Here is a 15,480-nt window from a genome sequence, read left to right as displayed (position 1 = left end):
GGTAATTCAGAGTCGAGAGTGGGATCCTTCATTGGCGATCTCGATCAATGAGCCGAGAGCAGTTACAAGCGTGTCTCTCTTCCTCGAGGACTCGGCACATTTGAGCATTACACAGACAGCCCTTTGATTTCAGTGGGATATGTGTATTGTATTTCCCCTGTGGTGGTGCAGCAGAGGAATTGAACACTTGAGCCAGATTCCCTTTCAGATTACAGTTTATAGCTGTTTATTTTCAGGGGACCCTTCACACAAAAGGGAAAGCAAAAAAACAGACCTATCCTTCAACAGTTTTTACCACTTTTCCTAGCATTCACCATATTCCACAATAGGTGTATGCAGGGGCGGATTTGGCATCTCTGGGCCCCCAAGTTATGTCTGGGGGCCCTAATCAAAGACTACTGTGTTTTTGTTTTTAATAGCATAATACAATATTTACACGCCTTGTATCCCCTTAGAAAGTAATGATTCCCTGTTAGTGCCCCCCACACAGTGATTCTCCCGTAGTGATTCCTTGTTTGTGCCCCCACACAGTACTGTTGCCCCCAACAAAATAGTGATGCCGTTTATGTGTTGCCCTCAAAATTAATTTCCTGTTTATGCCCACCTGGGCCCCACACAGTAGTGATCTGTTTTTAGTGTCTCCCACACAGCGCTCCACTTATAATTAGTGCCTCCCCAGAAAAAAATAGTTCTACTTGGTCTTAACCTAATGAAATTATTACTCGTCTAGGCTAGCTCCGCTCCGCTCCAGCAGCCTATTCTTCAGGCCTGCAAGTTGGCACTAAAAACGTCCATGTTGGGGTCAGTAAAAGAATGGTGGAGCAGGGAGCTGACGACTTCCTGTTCCACCATGGTCATCAACTATATCTGCGTCCTGAGGATGCAAATACAGTAGAAAGTTGGGGCGCTGTCAGGAAGCCCAACGCAAATTCGTTGGTTGCATGGTGGTAGAGACGTCCATCGAGGGATATGATCTCTTTGGTCATGTGATGCATGAACCGCAGTCTGTGCAAGATCTTGTCTCACTTAACGTTTACCCCTCCAAATTTATCAAATAAGACTTTCTTAGACTTTGATGCCCAGCAGGCATATGTATTTCAGGCTGCTCTCTCTCATTATGCAAGTCTTTCTGTATGATGGCATTTGTATTTACTGAATATATGAAGCTGCCAATTAGGTGGAAATTCTCATCCAGTATTCTTTAGTAAATGATGTAGTCATTGATCTTACAAACCTGTAAATGTTGTCACTTCCTGCTGGTTAAACACATTATTTATATTTTACGATATTCGCTTCACTTCTGAAGATCACTTCAGACAAGATGAGAAAATGAACTTTAAAGCAAAGCTTTCTTAATGAACACATTTGAGATCTACAACGAACATTGAGTTATGGAAAACCCCTTGACGTATTTGCTAACATTGATGGCCTATGCTTAGTACATGTACACCGAGATGTATATTCGGATCGGATCCCATCCTGTGAGATCTGGAAAACCTTCCCCCAGAGCTTTCCTGGTCTCATAGGACAGAATCCTATATATACATAAATCAATCATAGAGTTTTACCATGTCACACAGTCATCCGCAATACTCTGGAAATGGGATTTAAACCATTCTGGATTTTGTGTGTAAAAAATGTAACGATTCAATGCAGTATGGATACGTGTGGCGTATGCCAATTCTTACCCGAACCTCTGCGTTGGGCAGCAGATTTGGGTATTGCGGTACATACTCATTGCTTCATACCCCTCTGTAAATGGGGGAGATGTAATGCAGACACTACATAGCCCAAACTGTCACACCCTGTGAATAGTGATTGTATAGCCAGTCTTTAGGTGTGACCGCATCCTGTTTTACTTGAATCGTCCCATTGCTTAGTCAGTGACGGGGTCTTGGAGCAGAAATTGATAACCAGAGTTGCTGAGGTTTGCATTGAGCATTCATCGGGACGTTTTGGCGTGTTTTTCAGTGATGTCTGAGCGGCATGAGACGGCGCTGATAGAACTCATGGTGTGTACAATTCGTCAGGCCGCAGAAGCACACCCGCCAGTAGGGAGGGGAACTGGGAAAAGGGTAAGTAGTTTAAGTAAATTGTACAAATCCAGTAACTTATCCGCTGCTGTGATTGGGTTAAACATGTTTTTGTTACAGGTTTTAACTGCCAAGGAGAGAAAAACTCAAATAGATGACAAGAATAAGCTGACTGAACATTTCATTGTTGCACTTCCAATGCTGCTGTCTAAGGTACCAGGATAATGCATGTGCCCTTCTCGTTTACTGCACGTGTATACATGTAGGGGTCCATGTTCGAGTTTTGTTATTAAAGTTGGCACCATTTCTATCCACTGAATGCCGCGGGTCCAGCTTCAGAAAGCGGAGGCCAGCTATACATTTCTTCATGACACAATCCCTTTAGGACAGTAATTGCGCACCACAGAAGTCTTTCTTGTTTGACATTCCCTTTTATCCATAGGCACCACAGCCATATTTTGTTTTCATTTTTCCTTCCCGCCTTACAAAAGCCATAACTGTTTTTTTAGAATTTATATCACTTTAGGTTAAAACCGAGAAATGGGTTGACTTGAACAAGCGATTGTTGATCGCTTGCACAAAATACTGCAATACTTATATATTATATGCAAAAAAATGGGACATAGAATGTAATTAAAACCACAGAAAAGGCCATACTCACAGATTAGGTGGTGGGTAAAAAAAAAAACCTTTTTTTTTTTTTTTTTTACCCACCACCTAATCTGTGAGTATGGCCTTTTCTGTGGTTTTAATTACATTCTATGTCCCATTTTTTTGCATATCTTAGATTTTGGAACGAAAAGTTCTAGGTAGGGACTCGCAAGTGTGGGGATCCGTGACGTGGATTGCGAGCTTGCGTTTTTTTGGCCAAAACAACAACTAATACACCATGTTTTTTCATGGTTACTTACATTGTACATACTTTTTTTCAGGACGCGCCCGGGTCTTATGATGCTGGGATAGCCTGGTGTGCGGATGTTTGGCACTGCATGCAGGGCAGTCCGCTCTTACAGTATGGGCGTTATAAATAGGCTGCTATTCGGCGATATATGCTGTGCCTCACTATCCAAACACTATGCCTCCATGTTTTACACTCTACACTCACTTTTTTGTTTCACTCACAGCCCTGATTTCTACACACTACACTTAGTCATGTCCCCTATACCTCACATGTGCACTATACACAGTACTTTATTATTTATTTATTATTATTACAAATTTACTTCCATGCCCAACACACCACTCCCCTCAAGGTAAGTGGGAGTGGCTATCATTATTTAAACACACCTGGGCACTTCCCTTCAACAGCATTCTCTGACCTGGTTGCGTCCGGTTTGGAACGGGTTTTTTTACCCACCACCTAATCTGTGAGTATGGTCTTTTCTGTGGTTTTAAATACTTATATATTGCAGTATATTGTGTTTTTGGCACAGCTTAATAGAAGCACAAAGATGGCAGACATGGAGGCCTTCATTTGGCCCCCATCAGCGCCCTATGCCAAGGATCGCCGCCCTTTAAGTGGTTAAACGACTGGGATCGGAGTTCTCTGATCCTGGCCATTTCTGTGAGGTGTCCGCTGAGTATGGAGCAGGTTCAGCCCATGAGCTTACCTCATACTCCCCTTTGGCGGCTATCACGTACAGTTACTTCACATGTCGCCAAGGGGTTAAAGCAGTAAAAAAATCAGTTTAAACTTAGACATTTTATTATATTTCTACAGGCATTTACATTTTGTGTAAGTTAACTATGCATTTGTAATGTTTTCTATTTTGTTTCCTGTAGTATTCCGCTGATGCGGAGAAAGTGGCAAATCTTTTACAAATCCCTCAGTTTTTTGATCTAGAGCTTTACAGCACTGGGCGAATGGAGAAGGTACGTCCGCATTATCTTTATGTGGGGACATCAAGTTAATATTAAACATAGTAGCCCCATATCTTCTATCTACTGGAGCTCAAATAGTTATACCAGAAATTTCTTAGGGCCTGTTCGCATCACCGTTCGCTTTCCAGTCAATAGTCGACTCCGCTATTGAGTCCGTCGTTAAAAAGGAAACCTGCTGGAATGGTGACGAACGGAAACCATTAGCAATGTTTCCCTCACCATTGATATCAATGGTGACTGAAACGGAAGCTGTGGTTTCACTTTCCGTTGCGAGGTTCACCGGACGGAAACCTCCGACGGAGCCCCGGAACGGAAAGCGAACGGTGATGTGAACAGGCCCTTAGTGCATTTTGTACCCCCCTCCCCGTTTACAGTTTGGTGGAATTAGTCGTCTAGTCTGACAATATTAACATTTGTATTGTGTTTTTTATTTCTCTTCGGCTTCATACTGGATGTGTCTCTAAATTCTAAATCGTTTTTTTCTCTTTTTCTCCCGTGTCTGAAGCACCTGGATAGTTTACTAAAACAAATCAAGTTTGTTGTGGAGAAACATACGGAGTCGGACGTGTTGGAAGCCTGTAGTAAAACATATAGCATCCTATGCAGCGAGGAGTACACAATCCAGAACAGGGTGGATATCTCCCACAGTCAGCTGATCGATGAGCTGGTTGATAGATTCTCGCATTCTGTGGAGGATTTATTGCAAGAAGTAAGTGTTCAGCTTCATGAGATACAAGGGGTTATTTTCATGAGTGCAGCTGAAATGGCAGAACCGTCCCAGTGATTTCTCCGCTCATGGACCCCTCTCTGATAACGTCTTCTGACATTTCAAGTGCAACTCCACTGAACAAGTTTACCAGGACCCTTATCTCAAACTCTTGATACTATGCGATCACTTCAATATTTGAGTACGTTTAGGAAGTCTGATCTACTAAACTTTTGTTTTCAGACTGTTTGAAGTCCAGTGGTTTGTCTGTTTCCATGTTACAGCGTATTTTAGTGTCTACTTTGTATTATCCCTGGCATTTGTATACTCCGATCTGAATGCGGAGTGGAGTTACTCACTTTTCTCACTATGATACAGTAAGTTTAGCATGTCTGCTTCTGGCAATTTTACAAGTCTTGATTCCTCCAATTTGCGTTTCTGATGGAGTGATCTGCCTGAATCAGTGCTTTGTAAGCATTGCCAATAGCAGACCAAATCACGCGTCAAGTCCTGCTCCATGCACCTAGAGAAATCTATGAATTTGATGTAGTGCAAGTATTTATATTTTTAAAATTGACACTGGAGTCGTATGAAAAATTTAAATATTTACAGAGAAATTAATCTCCAAAATGGTATGTCTCAAAACTAACCCTTTGCTGTGCATGCTTCCTACTAGGTTGATGAAGCTGACGAGGATGATATATACAATGTCCTGGCTTCGTTAAAGCGGTTAACGTGTTTTCACAAGTTAGTGCACTTTTATTTTCTCACATACAGTTAATGATATTGTAGTGTTATAAACCCCCCCCCCCCCCATCACAGAATGAAGGGTCCAGGCTACTCGAGAGAGCTCCATGTCCACTTCATTTGATTACGCAGGCGCAGCGCTGTAGGTACTGCGTCTCTGAACTGTTCACTTGAATACCCAGTCACCGCCACCCATACGGAAGAGCTGCTTTGCTACTGGTGTAAAGTAATTAAATGTGAACCATTTGTTTTGCATTTGCAGTGCTCATGATTTGACAAAATGGGATTTGTTTGGATACTGTTACCGGCTGTTGAGGACGGGCATTGAACATGAGGGCATGATTGAGCAGGTGAGCATCTGGCATCCGCTCTACAATGTTGTAGTAAATTATTCTAGGGTTACATGGCCATTATTTGATGTATTCACTATGGTTGTGTGTCCAGATAGGAGTCCAGGCTCTTCAGTGCGCGCACTACTCCATTCTGTGGCAGCTGGTGAAAATCACAGAGGGCAACCCTTCCAAAGTAAGTGACCTGTATACAATCTAATGCTCCATTGCCGTCCCTCCATGTTTTGTTTTGGTGACTGCTTGTAGATTTTGAGGATATTTTCTAATGTAACTGTAGTCAATAGATTTCTGGTTCTAGCATGATGGGCGTCTTCTGTTTCTTTACAGGAAGATATGTTGATGTTGAGAAAAACTATTAAGTCCTTCTTAGCTATCTGTCAGCAGTGCCTTTCCAATGTTAACACATCGGTGAAAGAACAGGTAAGTAGTCATTGAAAGCAGCCTTGAGAATGATGCAGAGACCCTATAAATGTAAATAAAAAATAAAATACTGATTACTGTCTGAAGATACCTGTGACCGTGCTGTTACTATGCAGCAGCAGTCACAGGTAAGATCCCGGAGTCGAGCAATTCCAATACACCCCCCACCTCAATGCTGTGGTGGGGGGGGGAGGGAATGTGTTGCAATGGCTGTCGGGGGCATAACATGGCTATATTCCTATAGGGCAGCAATGCTTTGGTATACTGAAACATTATGAAAGCGATCAGCAGATCACATTGTAAAGTCCTTTAGGGGGACAAATAATTACAGTTCAATAACTTTTATTTAAAAAAAAATCCCACAAAATTTGATTTGATTTTTTATAGGTGTTAAACAAAAAATAAAAATTGTACACACATATGGTATCGTTGCAATCATATTGACCCATATAACAAAGTGAACACATAGTGTCAAGCGCTGGTAACTATTAAGAAGTAAACGCCAGAGTCTTTTTGCTGTGGAAACCGCGGAAAAAACGGCCGAAATTGCCTCCAATTGATTTCAATGGGAGCAAAAAAAAAAAGCTCGCGGGAAAAAGAAGCGACATGCCCTATCTTGAGGCGGTTTCCGACTCAAAAACCCCATTGAATAAAATCAATGGAAGACGGAAATAAACACGTTTTTCGGCAAAAACTCTTGCGGTTATTCCCTCTGTGGAAGAAATAGGGGGAAAAAAAGCCTCAATAAAACGCAGCAAAATACTGCATCAAAAATCACACACAAAAAAAAAAAGAGCTGATATTTTCCAGCCAGAATTTTCTGCCTGTAAAAAAACTCTGTGTGAACAGGACCTTACATAAAACTTGCTATAGTTTTTTGTTTGGCTTACATGGCTGTAGCTAAAATGTTTTTCTTCAAATGTTTAGGAGCAAAGTGTGTTTATTTAGATGCTTAGAATTGTAACCATTACAGATTTCTATCAACCACAGTATCCGCATGAACGTCAATCAGACATGACATTAAAGCTACTGACATGTGACATGAATAACGTCGATTATCTGGTTACAATGGCGCCTGTCATGGGTTATATTAGGCGGCAAGTGAACAGTCCGTTCTTAAAATTGATCTGTTGGAAGCGTGAAAAATTAGCAATAGTATGGATCTGAGCGACTTTAAAGAGGCCAAGTTATGCTGGCTAAATGACTTTGAGTATGTCAATATGACAGGTCTTGTGGGGTGCTCCCGGTGTATAGTGGTTAGAGCTGCCAAAAGTGGGCCATAGAAGGACATCTGTGGACCCGTGACATGGTCATGTGCGCCCAAGCCTCATCGATGTGCGTGGGGAACAAAGGCTAGCCTGTCCGGTCCGATCCCATAGAAGAATTTTTGGAGCACAAGTTGCTGAAAAAGTTACTGCTAGCTTTGATAGAAAGGTGTCGGAACACACAGCGCTTCACAGTTGGCTGTGTTTTGTTCTGCATGGCTGCAGACTGGTCAGGGTGCCCGTGTTCTCCCTGTCCTACGCTGAAAGTGGCTACAATGGAGGCAGTGTGATGCTCTTGGCAATGTCTGCTGGGAAACCTTGGGCCCTGGCATTCATGTAGATGTTACTTTGACAGGTACCACCTACCTAAATATTGTTGCTGACCAATTACACCCCTGTATTCAATAATGGCAGTGACCTCTTTCAGCAGGATAATGCACCCTGTCACACAGGAATTGTATGAGGAATGGGACTTTGGGGAGATGTTTTAGGACTGCGCCAGTCTTAATAAATTTGTTGCATCTTTGACTGTCTGCGCCACTGAATGAAATCTACACCAGCCAGGAGCTAGCCTAGATTTCCGCTATAATTTACGCCAGTTGCTTTCGTAAATGCATCAGGCTCTGAGTGGCCACGCCCTTATGTTAAGTTCCACCCACTTTTGGGAAAGTGGTGAGAGCAGTGGGAATGGCCCGGCCCATAAGTCGCGATTTCCGAGACTTTTGGGCCGTTTATGCCAGTTTCCTGTCATAGAAATGTCGCAGACACATCAACTTCCTCCAAATTCCCCAGATTTGAATCCGATTGAGCATCTGTGGGATGTGCTGGAAAAACCAGTCCATTCTACTGAGGTCGCACCTTGCAATTTACAGGACTGATCTGCTGCTAACGTCTTGGTTCCAGATTAGAGGTCTTGTGGAGTCCATGCCTGGAAGGGTCAGATGTTTTTAATGTTATGGCTGATGGGTACAGGTGGCACTGTTGAGCCAGACCAGGGATACTACATAAGAGCAATATAAGCTGTTGTGGTTTTTGTTGTCTTTGATATTGGGTGGCATTTGCAACCTTGTACTTAACCCATATATTGTGATCTGATTTTAATGTGTTCCTCTTTATCCTCCAGGCATTCATGCTGCTCTGTGACCTTCTAATGATCTTCAGCCATCAGTTGACAACAGGTGGCAGGGACAATCTTCTCCTGCTGGTCTTTAATCCAGACCTAGGACTGCAGTCTGAACTTCTTACGTTTGTCATGGATCATGTGTTCATTGATCAAGATGATGAGAACCAGAGCATGGGTAATGAGGGTCTTGTTTTCAGTTTTGTTTCTGCCCCAATCCCTCACTATTGAAAATCTCTTTAAATTGGTTGTCCAAACTGTACAATCCTGGTCCATATACTATACTGCTCGAATAGACCACTCATTTAAACATGTTTAGCCCCCGGGCCCCTCATTTTTAAAACCATTTTTAATCCCTTAACTGTTTGAGTGGGGTCATAAATGGAAGACTCCAGGCCTTTTAATGAGTGAGTTACCACCTGTATGAAATTAGGATCATGCTTGTCGACAACCCCAGCCCGTTTCCCCTTTATCAGCTTAGGGAACATAAAGAAATAATACTATGATAACGCTCTTCTGAACTTTAACATTCCGATTGACTTTTCCAAACCCACAAATTGCTTTGAAACAGCTTGTTGTTTTTTTTAAGGCAAGTATATTAGGATTTTTTTTCCTTTTTGTTATGTCAGGATTCCATCAGAAATGGTAGCCTTGACTAGTGTCAACCGAGCATTACATACTAGATATCACATTTTGCTTATTTGGAGAATTTAACGGTGTGATGTTTTATCACCTGTAGAGGGAGACGAGGAGGATGAAGCCAACAAAATTGAGGCTTTGCACAAGAGAAGAAATCTGCTGGCTGCATTTTGTAAACTCATCATCTATGACATCGTAGACATGCACGCAGCAGCCGACATCTTCAAGCACTACATGAAGGTAATAATGTCACCGTTTATGCATTGTCAATTAATAGTCATTCTAAAGGTAGCTGTAAATTCAAAGGCCGCTACAAACTACTTTTGAGTGGGGGGTTGTTGATCTTAACATAGCGATCCTATGGGTGTTTTTTTAATGTTTCTTATTGTATACATGTGCAAGAGCAGAACACAATAGGATGGAGTCCATACATTAAGAAGGTTAAGAACTCTTTAAGATTACTTTGAATGCTCCTTTTTTTTTTCTTTTGTGTAGTATTACAACGATTATGGTGACATCATTAAAGAAACACTAAGTAAAACAAGGCAGATGGACAAGATCCAGTGTGCCAAGACCCTGATCCTTAGTTTGCAGCAGGTAAGAATCGTGGCATTCATCGCTTTGATTGGTCAGCCCTGGGGATTTTGGACCACTTATCAGATCTATTGTATTCTTCAATTGTAGAACTTTACTGCGTAGACGTTATTTCTATGTACACTTCAAGCCAATCACTTTATTCCTAGCTGTTCAATGAGCTGATCCAGGAGCAAGGCCCCAATCTGGACAGGACATCGTCGCATGTCAGTGGCATTAAAGAGTTGGCTCGCAGGTTTGCACTCACATTCGGTCTGGATCAGGTAAAGACCAGGGAAGCTGTGGCGACATTACACAAGTAAGTGACTGATATAGAAAATAAATTTTAAGCAGACTGTCTGAGATATAAAGTTGTATATAAATGACCATACTACTCCGTCCAGTCTTCTTATAGTCCTAGATTAAAAAATAGATATTTTTGTGTATTATTTTTTTTAAATGAATAATTAATTAGCTTTTTTACACTTCTTTTTATCTACCTGAATGCAGAGATGGCATAGAGTTTGCCTTCAAATACCAAAATCCTAAGGGCCTCGAGTACCCACCACTAAATTTGTCCTTCCTGGAAGTATTGAGTGAATTTTCTTCAAAGCTGTTACGGCAGGACAAGAAGACAGTGTAAGTGTGACATTGCGTGTATTTTTGATCTCATTAAGCGTCTACCCTTTTTCTCAACGTAAACTGAGGGCAGTCACCAGAACTTACATATGTCTGAATAACACTAACCATAAGACCTGTCACCACAGACCACCCCTTACATTTCCCCTGCAGTGGCTGCAGAAATGTTGAGCTGGCAGCAGCTTTCCCCGGCGGAAAAATAGTCTAATATGGCGGCCATTGGAATGAATGCCTGTACCCTTAGCACATAAGCGGCTCAAGTCCATTTGAACCAGAGCCGCTGCTTGTTGCTGCTCCTGTTTTTAGACTTTCTATGACGTTTATATTCCTGAATATGGACAGTGGTGGTTTTCGGGAGGCCATCTTCACACAGGTTGTTGTTTTTTTTGTTAAAAAAAATTGACGTAATAATTACTTTTAAACTGACATTTTCGTTCTCGTTGCTTTTGTATTAAAAAAAAAATACAATACTTTAAGCCATCTACATTTTGATTAAAAAAAATGCCACTGATCCTAAAAATGCCACAAACTAAAATGTTGCGTGTGTAGACTTATTTTTTAAATATTTTACAATAGGTTTTTAACTAATATCTGGCCATATGTATTCAGCACAACAAGAGAAAGGAAAAAGGCAAAAAGTGGTGAAATACATAGATAAATTCTGTGCGTGTGAATACCGCCTTAAAGGGGTTCTCTGCTTTGTACAAACCATACTTGTTAGAAGGGTGTCCTGACAATAAGCTGATCAAAGTGTCCCCCAGCAATCATATGTAATCTGTGGGGGAAACCTGGCAATAATTTTTACATTTCCCCTGCAGCGCCACCACAGGGTAAATTAAGGATTGCGGGCTGACCATTCATGTTGATGCGCTGCATGTGTAATACAGGACAGGGACAGAGAGAGATGGCTCTTTGTAACTGTCCTTCACTCTGACCAAGAGATGAGGATCCTGAACCGTACCCATCCCCCTATTCACTCCAAATTCCCCAATAGGTTATGTGAAAATGTGTTTTGTTTTTTTGGGGGTTATTTTTTAAACGGGGCAATCCATTTGCGGAACATTAAGTTGCACATGGGTGCTGGAAAATCTCTATACATGCCCCTATGCTGAATTTTTCGAACCATAACATTGTCTGTGGGTGTAATATGCCACATGTCCTGCAGTCCTGACCAGATGCCCTAATCTACAGCCAGCCTAATTTGGCCACTTGCTCATTATTAAGGAGCCGACGTCCCTGCTGTTTATGCACCTTCTGTTGAACCGTGTTTTGCTACATAATTTGACCGCTTACGAAGGAGGCCATTTCGGTACACAATAAGCCGTCTTGTTCTTGTGGTTGTAGATGACATATTATTGTATCCTGCACATTCTCCACTTTGGTTCCTTTTTTATGTCCTATTTCCTAATAGGACCTTTTGTTTCCAATTCCCTAAAAGACTAAATTTTCGACAATTTCTGTCCCCTGCTCAGACATTCGTATCTGGAGAAATTTCTGACCGATCAAATGATGGAGAGAAGAGAAGATGTTTGGCTGCCTCTGATCTCCTACAGGAACTCGCTGGTAACAGGCGGGGATGAGGACCGCTTGTCTGTGAACAGTGGCGGCAGTAACAGTAAGGGCTCGTCTGTAAGAAGCAAGAAAGGACGGCCTCCCATGCACAAGAAGAGAGGAGTGGAAGGTAAGCATTGCTCAGCGTCATCTGTCCATGAAGCAGGATAATCATTTTAAATGTATCTGCCTGTAAGACAGGCAGTTATACCACACAAAATAGTTACTAGTTAACATCCCCCATATGTCTACTTTGTTTGCATCGTTTTTTGAACATCCTTTTATTTTTCTAGGACGTTACAATCCTTAGAACTTTAGCAGCAATTTCTCCCATTTTTAAGAAAATTTCAAAAGGCTATTTTTTTCAGGCATGAGTTCAGTTTTGAAGAGGCTTTGAGGGCCCTATATATTAGAAACCCCCATAAAACACCCCATTTTGAAAAATGCACCCCTCAAAGTATTCAAAACAGCATTCAGAAGGTGTTTTAACCCTTTAGGCCTCATGCACACTTCCGTTGTACGGCCGCTAATGACGGTTCCGTCGAGTACGGGCCGCACACGGATGGCTTCCGTGTGCAGTCCGTTGTTTCACGGGCCAAATTCAATGAAAAGGCCGAGAATATTCCGTCAAAAACGGACAGGAGTAGGACCTGCACTACTTTTGACTGAACGGCCGCACGGTTCAGTAAAGACAACGGAAGTGTGCATGGCCCCATTGAAATGAATGTGTTGGGGTGCTATCCCTTGAAAAAACGGATAGCACCCTGATGAAAAAAACTGAAGTGGGCATGAGGCCTTAGGCGTTTTACAGGAATTGACAGAGTAGAGGTGAAATTTACACCATTTTTTTTTTTTTGCCAAAATTCATTTGTAATACATTTTTTTTTCTGTAACAGAAGGTTTTACCCGAGAAATACAATATTTATTGCCCAGATTCGGCAGTTTTTAGAAAAATCCCACATGTGGCCCTAGTGTGCTAATGGACTGAAGCACCGGCCTCCAAAGCAAAGGAGCACCTAGAGGATTTTGAAGCCTCCTTTTTATTAGAATATATTTTAGGCACCATGTCAGGTTTGGAGTGGTCTTGTGGTGCCAAAACAGTGGAAACCCCCCAAAAGTGACCCCATTTTTTTTTTTTTAAACTACACCTCTAAAGGAACTTATCTAGGGGTATAGTTAGCATTTTGACCCTACAGGTTTTTTGCTAAATTTATTAGTCTGCGAATTAGTCTGTGAAAATGAAGCTACTTTTTTTCTGAAAAAACATAGAATTTTCTAATATTTATAAGGCCTAAAGGAGAAAAAGCACCCCAACATTTAAATAGCTACTTCTCCCGATTGCGGCAATACCCCATATGTGGTAATAAACTGCTGTTCGGACCCACGGCAGCGCTCAGAAGAGACGGAGCACCATTTGGATTTTGCAGCTCTGATTTTACTGAATTGGTTTCTGGGGGCCATGTCGCATTTGCAGAGCCCCTGAAGTTACCAGTACAGTAGAAATTCCCCAGGTGTGATCCCATTTTGGAGACTATACCCCTCAAAGAATTAAATTTGAGGTTTTGATTCCTCGGGTGTTTTTATCAATTTTATTAGATTTGGGCCGTGAAAATGAAAAAATATATTTTTCCCAAAAACATGTAGATTAAGCTCATTTTTCATTTCCACAAGGAATACAGGAGAAGAGACCCCCCCAAAATGTGTTACACAATTTCTCCTGAGTAGGGATACACCCCATATGTAGTGGTAAACGGCTATTTGGACACATGGCAAGGGTCTAAAAAAGCGCAATTTCGTTTTTGGTGTGGAGATTTTACAAAATTTGTTTTTGGCGCCATGTTGCATTGTTCTGAGGTACCAGTACAGTGAAAACCCCGAGAAGTGACTTCATTTAGGAAACTACAACCCTCAAGGAGTTCATCTAGAAGTGTAGTGAGCATTTTGACCCCAAAGATTTTGCAGAAATTAGTGCACAGTAGATGTTGCAGATTAAAAATTGCCATTTTCCACAGATACGCTATTTCAGTGCCCAATGCGTTGGGCCCAGCTTGTAACAGTGGGGAGAGACCCCCCATAAATTAAGCAGTTCTCCAAAGTACAGTAATACCCCATATGTGGTCGTAAACTGCTGTTTGGGCACACTGCCAGGCCCAGAAGGAGCGCCATTTGGCTTTTGGAGCGCAGATTTTGCTCGGTAGTAGTTTTATTTCGTGTTTTACTGGTGTTTCAGTTTATAATGCAAAGGCATATGTAAACTGTGCGGAGTACATCAGGGTATATGTAAACTGTGCGGAGTACATCAGGGTATATGTAAACTGGGCGGAGTGCTTCGGGGTATATGTAAACTGGGCGGAGTGCATCGGGGTATATGTAAACTGGGCGGAGTTCATCAGGGTATATGTAAACTGGGCGGAGTGCTTCGGGGTATATGTAAACTGGGCGGAGTGCATCGGGTTATATGTAAACTGGGCGGAGTGCATCAGGGTATATGTAATCTGGGCGGAGTACATCAGGGTATATGTAAGCTGGGCGGAGTGCATCAGGGTATATGTAAACTGGGCGGAATACATCAGGGTATATGTAAGCTGGGCGGAGTACATCAGGTTATATGTAAGCTGGGCGGAGTACATCAGGGTATATGTAAACTGGGCGGAGTACATCAGGGTATATGTAAACTGGGCGGAGTACATCAGGGTATATGTAAGCTGTGTGGAGTACATCAGGGTATATGTGAGCTGTGCGGAGTACATCAGGCTATATGTGAGCTGGGCGGAGTACATCAGGGTATATGTGAGCTGTGCGGAGTATATCGGTATATTTAAGCTGGGCGGAGTACATCAGGGTATATGTGAGCTGGGCGGAGTACATCAGGGTATATGTAAGCTGTGCGGAGTACATCAGGATATATGTGAGCTGGGCGGAGTACATCAGGGTATATGTGAGCTGGGCGGAGTACATCAGGATATATGTAAACTGTGTGGAGTACATCAGGGTATATGTAAGCTGTGCGGAGTACATCAGGGTATATGTAAACTGTGTGGAGTACATCAGGGTATATGTAAGCTGTGTGGAGTACATCAGGGTATATGTGAGCTGTGCGGAGTACATCAGGGTATATGTGAGCTGGGCGGAGTACATCAGGGTATATGTAAGCTGTGCGGAGTTCATCAGGGTATATGTGAGCTGGGCGGAGTACATCAGGATATATGTAAACTGTGTGGAGTACATCAGGGTATATGTAAGCTTTGTGGAGTACATCAGGATATATGTAAGCTTTGTGGAGTACATCAGGGTATATGTAAGCTGGGCGGAGTACATCAGGGTATATGTGAGCTGGGCGGAGTACATCAGGGTATATGTAAGCTGGGCGGAGTACATCAGGGTATATGTGAGCTGGGCGGAGTACATCAGGGTATATGTAAGATGCGCGGAGTACATCAGGGTATATGTAAGCTGGGCGGAGTACATCAGGGTATATGTAAGCTGTGCGGAGTACATCAGGATATATGTAAACTGTGCGGAGTACATCAGGGTATATGTAAGCTGTGCGGAGTAC

The 15,480-nt window shown here is 42.3% G+C and overlaps 1 protein-coding gene across 1 annotated transcript in view; it reads left to right on the top strand.

Annotated features, from left to right (window-relative positions):
* STAG1 (STAG1 cohesin complex component) overlaps positions 1-15,480 on the top strand; it is a 163,686-nt gene that overhangs the window by 142,369 nt on the left and 5,837 nt on the right. The window contains exons 16-29 of the mRNA XM_075861179.1: positions 1,972-2,075; positions 2,154-2,246; positions 3,816-3,905; positions 4,420-4,623; positions 5,297-5,367; positions 5,630-5,717; positions 5,812-5,892; positions 6,045-6,137; positions 8,526-8,700; positions 9,262-9,401; positions 9,657-9,758; positions 9,905-10,053; positions 10,245-10,373; positions 11,846-12,054. Coding sequence (XP_075717294.1) covers positions 1,972-2,075; positions 2,154-2,246; positions 3,816-3,905; positions 4,420-4,623; positions 5,297-5,367; positions 5,630-5,717; positions 5,812-5,892; positions 6,045-6,137; positions 8,526-8,700; positions 9,262-9,401; positions 9,657-9,758; positions 9,905-10,053; positions 10,245-10,373; positions 11,846-12,054 — 1,728 coding nt within the window. The remainder of the gene's footprint in view (positions 1-1,971; positions 2,076-2,153; positions 2,247-3,815; positions 3,906-4,419; positions 4,624-5,296; positions 5,368-5,629; positions 5,718-5,811; positions 5,893-6,044; positions 6,138-8,525; positions 8,701-9,261; positions 9,402-9,656; positions 9,759-9,904; positions 10,054-10,244; positions 10,374-11,845; positions 12,055-15,480) is intronic.

Source organism: Rhinoderma darwinii, chromosome 4 (assembly GCF_050947455.1).
Source record: "Rhinoderma darwinii isolate aRhiDar2 chromosome 4, aRhiDar2.hap1, whole genome shotgun sequence".
Lineage (NCBI taxonomy): Eukaryota > Metazoa > Chordata > Amphibia > Anura > Rhinodermatidae > Rhinoderma > Rhinoderma darwinii.
Note: the sequence above shows the minus strand (reverse complement) of the source record. Positions and strands in the feature narration are given on the sequence as shown.